The sequence below is a fragment of the Panonychus citri genome, unplaced genomic scaffold (genome assembly GCF_014898815.1).
Source record: "Panonychus citri isolate SS breed McGregor unplaced genomic scaffold, ASM1489881v1 Contig00134, whole genome shotgun sequence".
Lineage (NCBI taxonomy): Eukaryota > Metazoa > Arthropoda > Arachnida > Trombidiformes > Tetranychidae > Panonychus > Panonychus citri.
In genome coordinates this window covers 1,125,687-1,138,969 of record NW_026515539.1, presented here as the reverse complement: position 1 = coordinate 1,138,969, position 13,283 = coordinate 1,125,687, and the positions used below count along the sequence as shown (strand labels likewise).

At 30.6% G+C, this 13,283-nt stretch overlaps 4 protein-coding genes across 5 annotated transcripts; 2 read left to right on the top strand and 2 right to left on the bottom strand.

The window, feature by feature from the left end:
• Positions 1–39: 39 nt before the first annotated feature.
• Positions 40–1,772, top strand: LOC128391086 (protein YIF1A-like). The gene is made up of 3 exons (XM_053350932.1): positions 40–836; positions 1,011–1,088; positions 1,218–1,772. Exons 1-3 carry the CDS (start codon positions 606–608, stop codon positions 1,740–1,742), a joined length of 834 nt encoding a protein of 277 aa, XP_053206907.1. The 5' UTR covers positions 40–605; the 3' UTR covers positions 1,743–1,772.
• A 200-nt stretch (positions 1,773–1,972) lies between these two features.
• Positions 1,973–3,535, top strand: LOC128391081 (clotting factor G beta subunit-like). Its single transcript, XM_053350927.1, has 2 exons — positions 1,973–2,107; positions 2,186–3,535. The coding sequence occupies exons 1-2, from the start codon at positions 2,047–2,049 to the stop codon at positions 3,322–3,324; spliced, it is 1,200 nt and encodes a 399-aa protein (XP_053206902.1). The 5' UTR covers positions 1,973–2,046; the 3' UTR covers positions 3,325–3,535.
• LOC128391085 (pyruvate dehydrogenase protein X component-like) lies at positions 3,522–4,724 on the bottom strand. The gene has a single exon (XM_053350931.1). It carries the CDS (start codon positions 4,627–4,629, stop codon positions 3,679–3,681), a length of 951 nt encoding a protein of 316 aa, XP_053206906.1. The 5' UTR covers positions 4,630–4,724; the 3' UTR covers positions 3,522–3,678.
• Positions 4,725–6,328: 1,604 nt separating this feature from the next.
• LOC128391078 (alkylglycerol monooxygenase-like) lies at positions 6,329–12,973 on the bottom strand. Of its 2 annotated transcripts, XM_053350923.1 has the most exons (9): positions 12,829–12,973; positions 12,264–12,650; positions 11,533–11,660; positions 8,981–9,132; positions 8,451–8,554; positions 8,220–8,382; positions 7,694–7,980; positions 7,157–7,356; positions 6,329–6,989 (listed from the first exon to the last, which is right to left on the bottom strand). In XM_053350923.1, exons 2-9 carry the CDS (start codon positions 12,459–12,461, stop codon positions 6,746–6,748), a joined length of 1,476 nt encoding a protein of 491 aa, XP_053206898.1. In that variant the 5' UTR covers positions 12,462–12,650; positions 12,829–12,973; the 3' UTR covers positions 6,329–6,745. The 2 variants fall into 2 exon arrangements, with proteins under 2 accessions (XP_053206898.1, XP_053206897.1); XM_053350922.1 differs by lacking the exon at positions 12,829–12,973 and having other exon boundaries at positions 12,264–12,808.
• Between the last annotated feature and the right edge of the window lie 310 nt (positions 12,974–13,283).

Sequence of the window (13,283 nt, the reverse complement as noted above, 5' to 3'; positions counted from 1 at the left end):
TTTCCCTTGAACCGGTTTTCTAATCAGTTAATTTCCTCTGTGAATTTATCTTTCGAAAATCAATTAAATTTATCTTTTTTTCTAATTAACTTTTTCTTCTAAATGTTCACCAATGTTGCTGATTACTTGAAAACTGATAATTTATTCTGTCACTAATTGAGAAGTGAAATTGTTCCCAATCAATCATCTTTGTTTTTCTAACAAAAAAGACAAACACAATTATTTACATGATCCAAATGGATCCAAGAGTTTCTTACATTTAAATTAACAAATTAATCAGTTGACCTTGTCAATTGACCTTTAATTTGATTAATTAATTGTCATCGTTTATCTGGTTAATTAATTTCAAATTAACTAACATTTTTTTTTGCAATTTTTTGCTGTTTTATTTTCAAATTGTTGCGCCTTTGGTCTATATGGTTTCCATTGGTTGTTACCTGTTTTGTTTTCATGTGTTGTCATCATAATCAGAATCGTTTCTAGAATCATTTTATTAATTGTTATTTTTTTCTCTCTTCGTTTTTTATTTATTAGTTTAATTTTTGTTCTTTAAACAAGATTGTTATTGATTTTGTTTCCTTCCTTTTGTGTTAATCTTCTAGAAAATGAATCAACAACCATTTTATACTAATTCTGGTCCAATGCCAAACATGGGACCTAATAGTTATGCAACCCCAATGGGGGGTTACCCTATGAACTATGGTGGTGGATTTCCCGGTGATCAGTCATTTCTTAATCAACAATTAGGTAATCATATGGCTCAAATTTTCCAAGACCAGGTTGCCCAATATTCAGATAATTTGGTCTCTAAGAGTAAAACTTGGGTTGGTAACAATGTGAGTAAATTTCCAACATTTTCAATTTTATTCTCTTTAAATCTTGTTACATATTTAAATGACATTTCTCTTTTTGTAACAACCAACCAACTTCCCTTTCCAGTTTTACATGCTACTTAATTTCTTTATTCTCTTTAAAATTACATCTAATGATTGTCTTATTTATTTCAACAGCTTAAGTATTACTTTGCCGTTGATACTGGATATGTTTTAAAGAAGATACTTTTAATATTTTTCCCTTTCACTCATAAGGTAAGTTGTTTTCATCTAATCAGCCGGTACCAACCTTTTTCTTAACTAATTCAATTAACTATTGCTCCTTGTTACCTTTAAATAAAGTAATAATAATATAAAATATCTTTTCCTTTTAATAAAAAATAGGATTGGTCACTTAAATATTGTAATGATGAACCAATTTCTCCTCGAGATGATATAAATGCACCCGATCTGTACATTCCTTGGATGGCTTTTGTAACGTACATTTTGGTTGTTGGTTATCTTTTGGGTGTTAATGATCGCTTCTCACCGGAGCAACTTGGAATCCAAGCGAGTTCAGCCTTGGCCTGGTTAATCTTTGAAGTTTTGGCTACCATGATTATATTATACTCTTTCAATTTAACGTCAGCATTTGGATTTTTCCATGTTCTTTCCTTATCCGGTTATAAATTTGTTCCCATGATAGCAGCTCTTATATTAGCTTTATTCTTCTCCTCATTAGGCTATTATATTGCCCTTGCTTATGGAAGCTTAACCCTTTGTTATTTTCTTCTGCGAAATATTCATATGGCAATTGAAACCTCCCCAGTAATTCATGGAAGTGGCCGACAAAGTACACTTAAAGTTGTCTTCTTTTGTCTCATCCAGCCACTTCTAATGTATCAATTAACCCGAAATTTTGTTGCTTGAGTAAATCATTAACCAACAACAAATGAACAATTTACTTTGTACATATAATTATGAACAAATCAACAATAATTATTTAAAGTGACGCACTAAATTAGAAAACAGAAACATCAACAATCAACGATCTAAATCTTGTTGTTGTTGTTGTTTTCTTTTTCTTCTTGATTGCTTAAATTATTTCAAGAACGTCTCTCATTTCGTAACTAATTAACTTGATTAAGAGGAAATAATTTCATATATTAATTTCCATTATCAAAGTTTCACTTATATAACATCTAACACTTTCTATTTCAGTAAAACAAAAACTATGTTTAAATTATTTTTATCCATAATATTGTTACAATTAACTCATCACAATTATGGTCGAAGTGAGTATTTATATTTTCAAAATCATATTCCTTTTCTAATATTCAAACGAGTAATTTACTTTTCCATTTATCTTTCAGCTATTTTTCCCATCAACGAGAAAAATGAGAATGACCAATGTATTAGTCATAATGGTGTCCAAGGAAAATGTATTCTAATCACTTCGTGTCCTGCTTTATCAAAGTGTCTTCATCAACATGATCATCATCCAACAATTTGTTCATGGGATCGTCATTATCCAATTGTTTGTTGTCCATCTTTTAATCCAAGGATTGATCCATCTAATAGAACCACTAATGAACCAACAACAACGATAATCAAACATGAATCATCAGGAAAATTAAAACAAAAGGTTAATTGTGGTATTAAACCATTTATACCTTCACTTTATGTCGTTGGTGGGAATGAAGTTAAATCAGCTCTTGATTGGCCTTGGATGGCTGCTTTATTTACTAAGCCACAAACTGTTGGATCATCAGCTTCATCAAACAATTACAATCATTTCTGTGGCGGAACAATTATCTCTGAAAATTGTATTTTAACTGCTGCTCATTGTGTCCATTCATTTACCGGCAAAAGAATATCAGAACTTTATGTTGGAATTGGTTCAAATGAATTGGAGAAAACAATCAAATTACCGATTAAGAAAATTATTCTCCATCCAAATTATGTTTCAACTAAAAGTTATTACGATATAGCTTTACTAATCACTTCTAAAACAATTACTTTCACCGATACGATTACACCGATTTGTTTACCTGGATCTTCATTCATCAATTTAACCAATAATGTTAATAGTTCATCTGATTTAAATAATATTGAAGTCGCTGGATGGGGAAGACTATCATATCATGGTCGAAGTAGCCACAAATTAAGATCAGCTAGATTAGAGATTGTACCTAATCAACAATGTAATCAATCGTATGTTAATCTTAATAGTTCATCTATTCCCGAAGGAATTAAAAGTGATCAACTTTGTGCCGGAACTTCAGAGGGTGAAAGAGATTCATGTCAAGGAGATTCTGGTGGACCATTAACCATGAGAGCTCCATCGGAAGATGAATTTAATCTCGATGTTCATTATCAAATTGGTTTAATTTCCTTTGGTCGTGGTTGTGCTGTTAAAGAATATCCTGGAGTTTATACAAGAATCACTGATTACGTTCCTTGGATCGATAAACAATTAAAACCTAAAACTGGAAGAATTGTCTTTGAATGAAACGATTATACAATCTCCCCATTAATATAAACAGGTATTGACAATCAAGATTTAGTTCTGTTGTGATTTGGTCACAATTTCTCATGTGATTCAATAAAAAGACAAACATTTAATCAACTAAATCAAACACAGCTGATTCTTTGTTTTCTAAATTTTTGTTGACAAGGCGAGAAATAAAAATAAACAACTAGAATTGATTGTTGGTTAATAATTATAACATTTCATTGGATTAAAGGATCAGATAGATTAACGAAAAAAAAGTAAAGGGTAAACTAAGAAAACAGAAACTATTATGTTACAGAAATTAAATATAATTTCATTTGAGTAGATTTGATAATAGAACAATTTACTTAACTAAACTAAACCCATCGTTGGATCTTCTATCACTTCTTTTAAATTGGAAAGGAATTGAGCTGCGATTCCTTCATCGATCACTCGAGCATCGAATGAAAGAGTAAAATGCATCAATTGAACTATCCTTTCATCTTCTGTGACTCCTGGTTTAATTGCTCCGACGGCGAGAATCGCTGATTGGGGAGGGTTAATTACGGCGACAAATTGAGTGATTCCGAACATCCCAAGATTGGAAATACTAAAACTGCCTCCTTGGTACTCTTCGGGTTTTAATTTACCAACTCGAGCTCTTTCAGCCAAATCTCTTACTTTGGTACTTATTTCGAAAACCGATAAATTGTTGGCATCTTTAATTATCGGAGTAATTAGACCAGTTGGTGTAGCCACAGCAATGGAAATATCAACCGAGGGTAATAATTTAACTGTTCCACTTGATTCGTCCCACATACCATTTACCTGGGGAACCTTTTTCAATGTTATTGCACAGGTTTTGATTATCATATCGTTAAGAGAAACAGGGAGACCATCTTTTTTCATTGAAACTCTTAATTGTGACAATTTATCGACACAACATTGACTAGTCATATATCCATGAGGTATATTTGATTTAGAAAGAGTTAATCGTTTGGCAATCGTTCGTCTCATCCCAGAGGTTTCAATGTCTTGCCATTTAGCTGGACTCGGTCTGGGGAAACTTTTGTACACCTTAACTGGTTCACCTTTATCATCACCAAGTCCACTTAATAATTCATCAGTTGTTCGAGGCTTTAATTGTTTGGAGGAAATGTAAGACAATACATCTGATTTAAGAAGGACATTCCTTGGGCCCGAAGCATTAATTGTTAAACCATCTAAACCATAGAGAGATAAAAGATTACGAACACTTGGACCAGCCTTAAAACCTGAAGGAATTACTGATGAAAATGATCGTAAGGGTAAGAAAAAATTCATCTCAACAGAACAAACAATTAAAAATAGAAATCTAATTAAATAGAATAATTAAAAATTCATTTTTCCAAAAAATTGAAGAAAAACAAATCAACTATTTTCAAAGAGTTTGCTCGAAAAATAACCAGCTGAGTTGCTATTCTCACGAAAAATCTTCGAAATTAAAATTCATTCATCTTTCCAACTGATCATCTGAACTTAAAATCGACAAAAGAATTAGATTATGGTAATTGTTGGGTTCGAATATTTTTATTGTATACATTTTGGAAGATTATTATTCTGTTACATGTTTGAACTCTCGATCTAAAATCAGACTGATTGAATAATTTTCCAAACAAAGTCCAATTTAATTGGTGGTTAATTAAGTTCTAACCATAGTAACCATAACCTCCTCCGCCCCGATAAAGGCCATAGAGCTTAGGATTAGGTCCATATCCGCCATAATATGGATAATAACCATAGTAGGGATAATAGTAAGGGTAAGATCGATAATAATAAGGCCGATAATAACGGTAAATTAACCCTTCACTTGATTCCGATGAGATTAACAAGAGAAGCACAATTAAGCTGATCGCTGAATTAACCTGCAACCAATTAATGAAGAGAAAATCAATAAATACCAATTTCTTTTTCCATAAACAGTTGATGAAATTATTGTATAACAATTAAATTAAACTCACCCGAAGATCCATTGATTGCTCTTAATTGTGAACACAATTGAAACCAAAAGAACAATAATAATGAAAACAAAAAATAATCAACAATAGAAAAACTTTTGTTGTACAAATTTAGAAATTAATCATTTCATTTATTGAACAAAATTACAATTAATCTAAATTGTCGTTGATCAGGTCATATTTATTTAAACTTTTCTCCCTCTACTCTCAAAATTTAATCCACACAGAGTGAGATTAACGTTAATCTCCAAGGTTGTTAAATCCAGGTGAGCTTAATTCCGTTCCAACAGTTGAACCATTAACATAATCAGGTGGAAAATTAAAATTAAACCTTTTCTATGATTAGTTTATTTAGTTTGATTATCAACTTACTTACTAACTGTTAGCTAATTGTAAATAACTGATATATGAATTTGTCAAGTGAAAGGTCAACTTATTAAATACAATCAAGTTAATTTTGTCTTCGCTTGCTTGATTATGAAAGAGCAGGAATCAAATTACCTTGACCATTACCTTAATGGACACTTGAACAATATCACAATTAACTAATAATGAGAAAAATTAATTTATTTTTCTTTAATAATAATAACTGATGAATCAATTTCCATAATTATAATTACTATTAATACGTCTTCCTAGGAGGCTTAATTGTCTTCCTTAATCCTTGACTATTTCCAATTGTGAGTTAATTGTTCCTGTTTTCCAGGAATAGATTTCAAACAATTAAGTGAAGACTTTTTGTTTAATTGACTGAGACATTGAAATTTAAAAGTTACAATTAACTTACAATCAGTTGATTTCTTTTCAGAGTAACGGTAATTGAACCAAAAGTTTTTCAAAAAAATTAATTAATTGCTGGAAAATCATTCACAGCAATTTAGTTAAATTGTTTTCTCATAACAATGTCAAGGTTAAAATGATTTTTCAAACAATTAATTTCATCACAATTTGCTTTTCTCTCCATCATCTAATCATTACATCATTTACATTAATTGTAATCAGAAATAATTAATCACTGAAAACAATTTGCTTCAAAATTTGATATATTTTTTACACAATTTAAATTACAAAATTAGCCTTAATTGGCACTTCATTACAATCAATTTGTTTTAATTGTTGATAAACAAATTAATCATTCACATTTACTGAAGATCAAAATCAAACAATGATTATATTAACTCCAACCAACAATTAACAATACATTTTCAATAGAAATCAATAAATATTGAATTAAGACAAATCAAAATAAGTCCAATGGTCAAGTGGTCATTTTCAGACAATCTCAATGTCCTGTTTCATAAACAATTAACAATCAATAATCTATTGTTAATTAACTGAATTTCACTTTCTTTTTATTTTCTCCAATTAAAGTTTGTTCGTAAGTGTTTTTGATACACTCGATTATTTTTAATTTTCCATTGATTACCAATCGATGATTAATCTTATTGTACCTTAATGAATTTGGCGATTGATCTGATTCGTTTGTAAAGGAATCGCTTAGCGATCACATGAGCGGCAACAATGGCCCACAACATGGCCGAAGCTTTGAAAGCGGTTCTAATTCCAGTTAGAACTGTTTCCCGATAAATACCAAAGTGTTCGAGTGGGGCAGCGATGGGAAGAAGGTAACGTTCGGCGGCAAGGAAGGCCAAACATCGAGCTAATTCGAGGAAACTGGCAAACCATCTGAAAGAAGACAAAAGAAAAGAACATTTTTGAATAAAAGATCAGAACAGAGAGAGAGAGAGAGAGAGAGAGAGAGAGAGAGAGAGAGAGAGAGAGAGAGAGAGATCGAAAGTTCAATAAAAGAACAACGAAATTCAATTGTTCTTTTCGCACTCGAATACACTTACCTTCCTTCCAATAGGAATCCAACTGTGGTTATCGATGTAAGAAGCGAAATGATACCACAAGTGATCGTAAATTGTGTCAAACTGTGTTTTCGAAGATTAAGTTCATTGTAAAACAATAAGACGAGGCCAAAATGAGCGATAACGTAAATCTTTTGAAGAAGTGGAATCTGTGGATCCCAATATTTGACAGGATGTTTAATCTATGATAAAGTAAATAAAGACAGGAAGGTAATTAGTTAATTGTTTAAGATTGGGAGAAATGATTTCATCGATTGATAAACAACCAGCGTGATAACAATTAAGCGAAAATAATGATGAAGATCATGTGAGTACATGAAGGATGCTTGAGATTCAAGTACATGATGGTTATTGATTTTTTTGTCTATTCTCAAGAATCAATCATCTTAATTCATGACCATTAATCAAATTCTTGATTGTCACTTGATTGTTTATCTTTACTCTTTCACAATTGTCAAGGTTATATTTGTTTTGATTGTTGGCTACTATTTTAAGCCTAATTGTTGGTTAATTTGTTACCTCAGGAAGATCTGAAATGAGTCCCAGTCTCGGTTTTCCTGGTTCCCATCCTGGTCCCATGAACGGAACCATAATCTTGTGTTTGAATGACTTCATTTCGCCCATTTTTTTGAACATAAAGTACCACGAATGAAATTGTACATAGAATGGATTGTAACTTTCGACGGGATGAACAAGTCCATAGGCCACTGGCTCCTTTTCGTCTTCCTCTTGGAAAGTACCGAAAATCCGATCCCAAATGATCAAAACCCCAGCGTAATTTTTATCGATATATTTTGGATTTCGAGCTAAAAAATATCGTAACAATTTAAATATTTGATTAAAAATCGATTGATTTATTATATTTAACCAATTTTCGTCTTAATGTTTGATTGTTTACTTTTTAAAATAAACAATTTTGTATCACCAAAGGAAAATGAATACAATGTAATCATTTTTTTCCTAGGCGTTAATTGTTGATACCTTTTCAAGTCATAACAGTTTGTCATTGGAAATTGAAGGTTAAACAATTAAGGTAATTACTCACCATGATGTACTCTATGGTGACTTGGTGTGTTCAGAATATACTCAAGTGGGCCAAGTTTACCGATCACCTCAGTGTGAACCCAGAACATGAACAATTCACCCAACTGAAGATGGGCCAAAAATATCGGAGGTGGAATAAATAATGCCAATGGAACATAAGTGAACTTTAATAGATTACATGAAATAGAAAGTAATTAGTTAATTGAGTTGGTAAATTGTACAATTAACTTACCCAAGCAGTGAATGGTTGTAATACTGCCTGACGAAGAGCAGCAACCAAGGTGAAATCTTCACCACTGTGGTGATTCTGGTGAATTGCCCAGATAAATGCGATTTCTAAACGTATAATCAATCAAATTAAGTAAATAAACAATTTAATTATTAGTCAAATAATCAAGTAATCATGTCAAGGAACACACAGTATTTTAAAGACAGAAAAAAAACAGATCCAAAAGCAAAGGTTAATCAATGGGTTCGATTAAATTTTTCGGTTGATTGTTAATCAACTAATGGAACTAAAATTATACTTAACAATTTGATTGTGACAATCATCAGATTAACGGCAATCAATTGAAAGATTATTTAAATAATAGTTACTTCAGTTGATTAACTAAAAATGGACTCGAAATTAATAGTAAATGAGGACATAAAGGGTAAGTAATTTCAATTAGAATTCCTTATTTCACTTTGTCTTCATGAATTTCAAATTTCGAATTTTTTTCAATAACTTTTCTTCAACTAATCAGCTGATCTTTTACTTACCATGAGCTATTCTATGAGCCCAATAGAAACCTAAATCTATGGCAATAAAACATATATACCAAGTCCACACCGAGTCCCATGGAAGTGTCATCAGTCTGAATCTCTCATGAATGAAACAATAAACGATAATCTCAATGCTTCTGACTTTGATTCTGAAAATGAGAAAATAGGGAAAACAATTAATTCGATACAATTTAGTTCCATACCTTGGACGGACAAATCGTGAGGCCAAACAATCAACCTGATAAAATGAATTAACAATCAACTTGATTGATTGTAATGACCTTCTTTGTATGTTTTGTTTGTTTGATTTGTTGATTGAATGAATTGAGTAAAATTAACTGAATGGAAAACTTTTTGTAACTTTCACTTTTCTAATCAACTAATTGTGTCTCTTTAATTTAATTAATGTATGTTAATGATACTCGATTTGTTTGATTGAGATTTTGATTTAGTTAATTGTTGATAATATTAATTAGTGAAAAATTTTTACACTATTAAACTGCAATAAGATTGATTTGAAACAACAAATGATTAACTATTAAAATTAAATCCAATTCTTTCAGGCTATTGACCTGATTTTTAATTTTAATTGCAATAAACAAAATATTATTTCCAATCAATAAGTGAAAACTATTTAATTACAATCAACAATATTTCTCAAAAAATTAGCCAAAAATATCACATTGACAATTTAAACTGAATCAATTTGTCACTTGTAATCAATTTAGTCCAAAAAATACAAACCATAAACATAAACCATTAAGAATCAATGAAATTCAAGAAAATCAAAATTAACTTTAATCATCATGTTAGGAAGTGAAAATAATCAAATCAACTAATTGAAATTAAATCAATTCCTAAAAAAATGGTGAATTAAAAGATTACCAAGTTACCTGTCGATTTACCTGGTTATTTGTTTCAATTGTATTTCGATTGATTTTAATTGTTAAAAGTCTGCGATCAATTACAATTTGATGATTAACATCAACATGATACAACAATCATGTTAATTATATTTTCAGTTTCTTACAATTTAAATAATTTTCTTGATTCTCAAGCCGTTGACCTGATTCCTATTCAGCTTAACCCAAGTTTCCTTAAATATTATATCATTAATTTCATCTTCATTCAGGATACCGGTTATTTTCATTCATCTTTCTCTCTCCTTTTCTTACCTTTATCATCATCATCATCATCATTTCATCATTATCATTATCATCATCATCTCTCATTTATGTACTGGTCAGTTTGGACTCTTCCCCATTCAACTGTTGGTAGCAATTGTCTGAACTGTCCAGCAGCAGCAGCAGCGAGATAATAATAATAATGATGAAGCGAAAATCATAATCACGATAATAAAGATGAGGACAAAAATTAGAACCTAAATCAAACAGCTAATTGTAGATTTGATTTTCATTGTCTACACAAATTACAACTAAATTAACTAACTCAATTTACGATTACGATAATTGTGAAAACTTTATTTGTATATTTTGGGCTGAAAAGTTTTATTTCTTACATTTTATTGTTAAATTGCTATTCCAATATTGTGATTGTGTTTAAATTTGATTTAGATTATTAATAGTTAATAGGTAATAATAAGAATAATTTAACAGAATCAAATTAAAATTCATCACCACAATCAAGATGATTAAATTGTTGTCATTGTTATTCAAAGGCGTATCTCACAAGTCTAAATACACATGAAACTTAAATCGCTAAATTTAAATTGCTATTGTTTCAATAGTTGAGAGCCAATGATTTAATCAAATACTAAATTGTCCTAAATTTTCACTAATTAACTATCAACAATCAAAGGAAAAAAAAGTCTAAAGTAAAGGTTAGTGTCAAGTATCCTGTTGTGAGGGTATAACTTTTACCGATAACAATCAAGGTGGACACACGAATGGATTAATTATCGATTGACCAGTGCAACAATTAAAGGACAGATTAACTGATTGTTGATTGATAAATGTTGATTTTTCTGTTTTCTTCAACTCTTATCAATTAAAAATTGAAGGCAAAAGATACAAACACAATAGTAACAATTAACTTTTCCCCTTCTAACTTAAATCAGCCAACAACATCTATTATTGATTATGATGTTGTCAATCAATTGATTGTGATGATTGTTTGGTTAACACAATGGATATTGGTGAAACTATTATCATCTTAATCATAATCATTTTCATCATTTGTTAAAATCAACAACAATCATCATGATCCTTTGCTTGTATATCCCAATAACAATCAACACTAACAAACCAGAAAACAAATCAAAAATTTAAGAGCACTCAAAGTAATACAATCAATCACATAATAAATTGTAAACATAATCATCAAGTATCCAGTTAATTTAAATAACAATTGAAGTTAATCATATAATAGGAAAGTAAATTGACCAATGTGATATTCAAACTTTTCATCAATGAAGTTTCAAACAATCAACAAATCAATTGTCATATGTGAGCTCGTCTGTTTTTTTTTCATGGTCGATTGAATTTCTTGATTTTTCTCTTGATTGTTGAGTTAATTGTTCATTAATTTACCTGAGACATTCTTGAAAAATTCCTGAGCTTAGTGATGCTATGGAATCGTTGGTTCTCAGAATACCTTTTCCGGTGAATAAGCGAACAGCGTTTTCCAAGACTGACATAATCACGAAGAACGGGAACATCTAAGAAATACAAGAGAAAACAAGCAATCAATTAATTGTCTCCCATGTGATTATCATTGTTGGAATTGAAATTCATGATACAATCGATGATCTTGATTAGAGATTAATCTCACCTTAATCAGGTAGAGAGATAAACAAAATTAGGTTAACCAGTTACACTCACACAAAAACGAAAGCTTAATTTTGCTCTGGGCTTAAATTGTCTTCCTAATAGTTTTCACTTTCTCATTTCCGGATATTTCAACAACAACAACAACAATTAACATTAATAATAATATTAATTTCTCATCATTTAATCATCTCAATATGAATCGAGTGAGAAATGTGACAATTAACAAAATAATGTCAACAGAAAATGTTGATTGATAAAATTTCAACTTCTATTGGAAATCAAATTAGATTTAGCTTCAAATTCAATCAAACCTAAACAAGGTAAATCAAAACAGCACTTGAATATTAAACTCACAACAATTAATCAGTAAATTGAATGATTGAAAACAAAAAACAAATTCGAGCAAAAAAGTCGATTCCTCGTTTTCGATTACTATTGTTTATTGGAAATCTTTTAGAACTCTTCTAATCAATTGATTGCTAATCACTCACCTCTACGACATAACGAGGGACCATGTCCAGTCTTGGGTACATCGTTTCCCAAGGTGTGGCCAAATAGAAAAGAAATCGAACTTTATTGAAAAAATATCCAATTCCATCGGAAACCATTCCATCGTAATAGAAAGACGAATACAAGGTTTCATTAGGGTTGGAAAACGACATCGACTCGAGGGTTGATGTGTCAACCATTTTCACCGACAATTAACTTCCAATTCACAGATACACGAATAACACAATTCCGATGGATAACAAATCGAAAAAATTAAAAAAAAATGAAGATCACCAGAGTAAATTGCTGACCAATGGATATCGAAAGAAATTGGGAAAATTAAAAATTCGCACAACCAAAATATCGGATGAAAAGGAGTAAATGATTTTCTGTTTGAAATGGGAAATGTTGTTTGCCGATTATGATGATGATGATGATGATAGTTTAGGAATCGAGGAAGATGAAAAAGATGATGATTAAGGTGGAAAAAAGAAAGAGAAAGATGATCAGGCCACTTCAATGAGGACAAACTCAATTACCTGGCATAAATATAGTCGGTTTACTTACCTGGTTATTTGCAAGTCCAAGCTGAATAGCGTCTTGGTCAGTCCAGTTATTTTTTATCGTTTATCTTCCAACTTTCGTAAAGTTTTTTTCTTCTTTTCATCATCATCATCATCAACTCTCCTTTTCATCATCATCGAGTAGAAAACACCACCTCCTACTTCCCCCTTTTCATCATCTTCTCTTTCTTTTCTCTCATCTTACTTTCTCTCTCCTTGTATACAAACTAATCATCAGAATCTTATCCCTTCAGGTAACCATCCCATTGAAAGTGAAATTAGATGTTGATTAAGATATTTTTCTGAAAAAAAGCGGAAACCAAATGATAATCAAGGTATTGGATTAACGATTATCTCCTATTGAGATTAGAGATGAACTTTGGATTTCCAAAAGAAATTGAAATTTTAAAGGATAACATTCAATTCATTTTTCTGCAATTTATTTACAAGATTTACTTT

What these genes read in the sequence shown, in the direction of transcription:
- LOC128391086 (XM_053350932.1), top strand. Translation starts at nt 606, where the DNA reads ATGAATCAACAACCATTTTATACTAATTCTGGTCCAATGCCAAACATG. An exon ending in AAACTTGGGTTGGTAACAAT is followed by an intron (nt 837 to 1,010) that starts GTGAGTAAATTT and finishes TTATTTCAACAG; the next exon opens with CTTAAGTATTACTTTGCCGT. An exon ending in TTTTCCCTTTCACTCATAAG is followed by an intron (nt 1,089 to 1,217) that starts GTAAGTTGTTTT and finishes AATAAAAAATAG; the next exon opens with GATTGGTCACTTAAATATTG.
- LOC128391078 (XM_053350923.1), bottom strand. Translation starts at nt 12,461, where the DNA reads ATGGTTGACACATCAACCCTCGAGTCGATGTCGTTTTCCAACCCTAAT. An exon ending in TCCCTCGTTATGTCGTAGAG is followed by an intron (nt 11,661 to 12,263) that starts GTGAGTGATTAG and finishes TGTATTTCTTAG; the next exon opens with ATGTTCCCGTTCTTCGTGAT. An exon ending in GGCTCATAGAATAGCTCATG is followed by an intron (nt 8,555 to 8,980) that starts GTAAGTAAAAGA and finishes TTATACGTTTAG; the next exon opens with AAATCGCATTTATCTGGGCA.
- LOC128391085 (XM_053350931.1), bottom strand. Translation starts at nt 4,629, where the DNA reads ATGAATTTTTTCTTACCCTTACGATCATTTTCATCAGTAATTCCTTCA.
- LOC128391081 (XM_053350927.1), top strand. Translation starts at nt 2,047, where the DNA reads ATGTTTAAATTATTTTTATCCATAATATTGTTACAATTAACTCATCAC. An exon ending in TCATCACAATTATGGTCGAA is followed by an intron (nt 2,108 to 2,185) that starts GTGAGTATTTAT and finishes TTTATCTTTCAG; the next exon opens with CTATTTTTCCCATCAACGAG.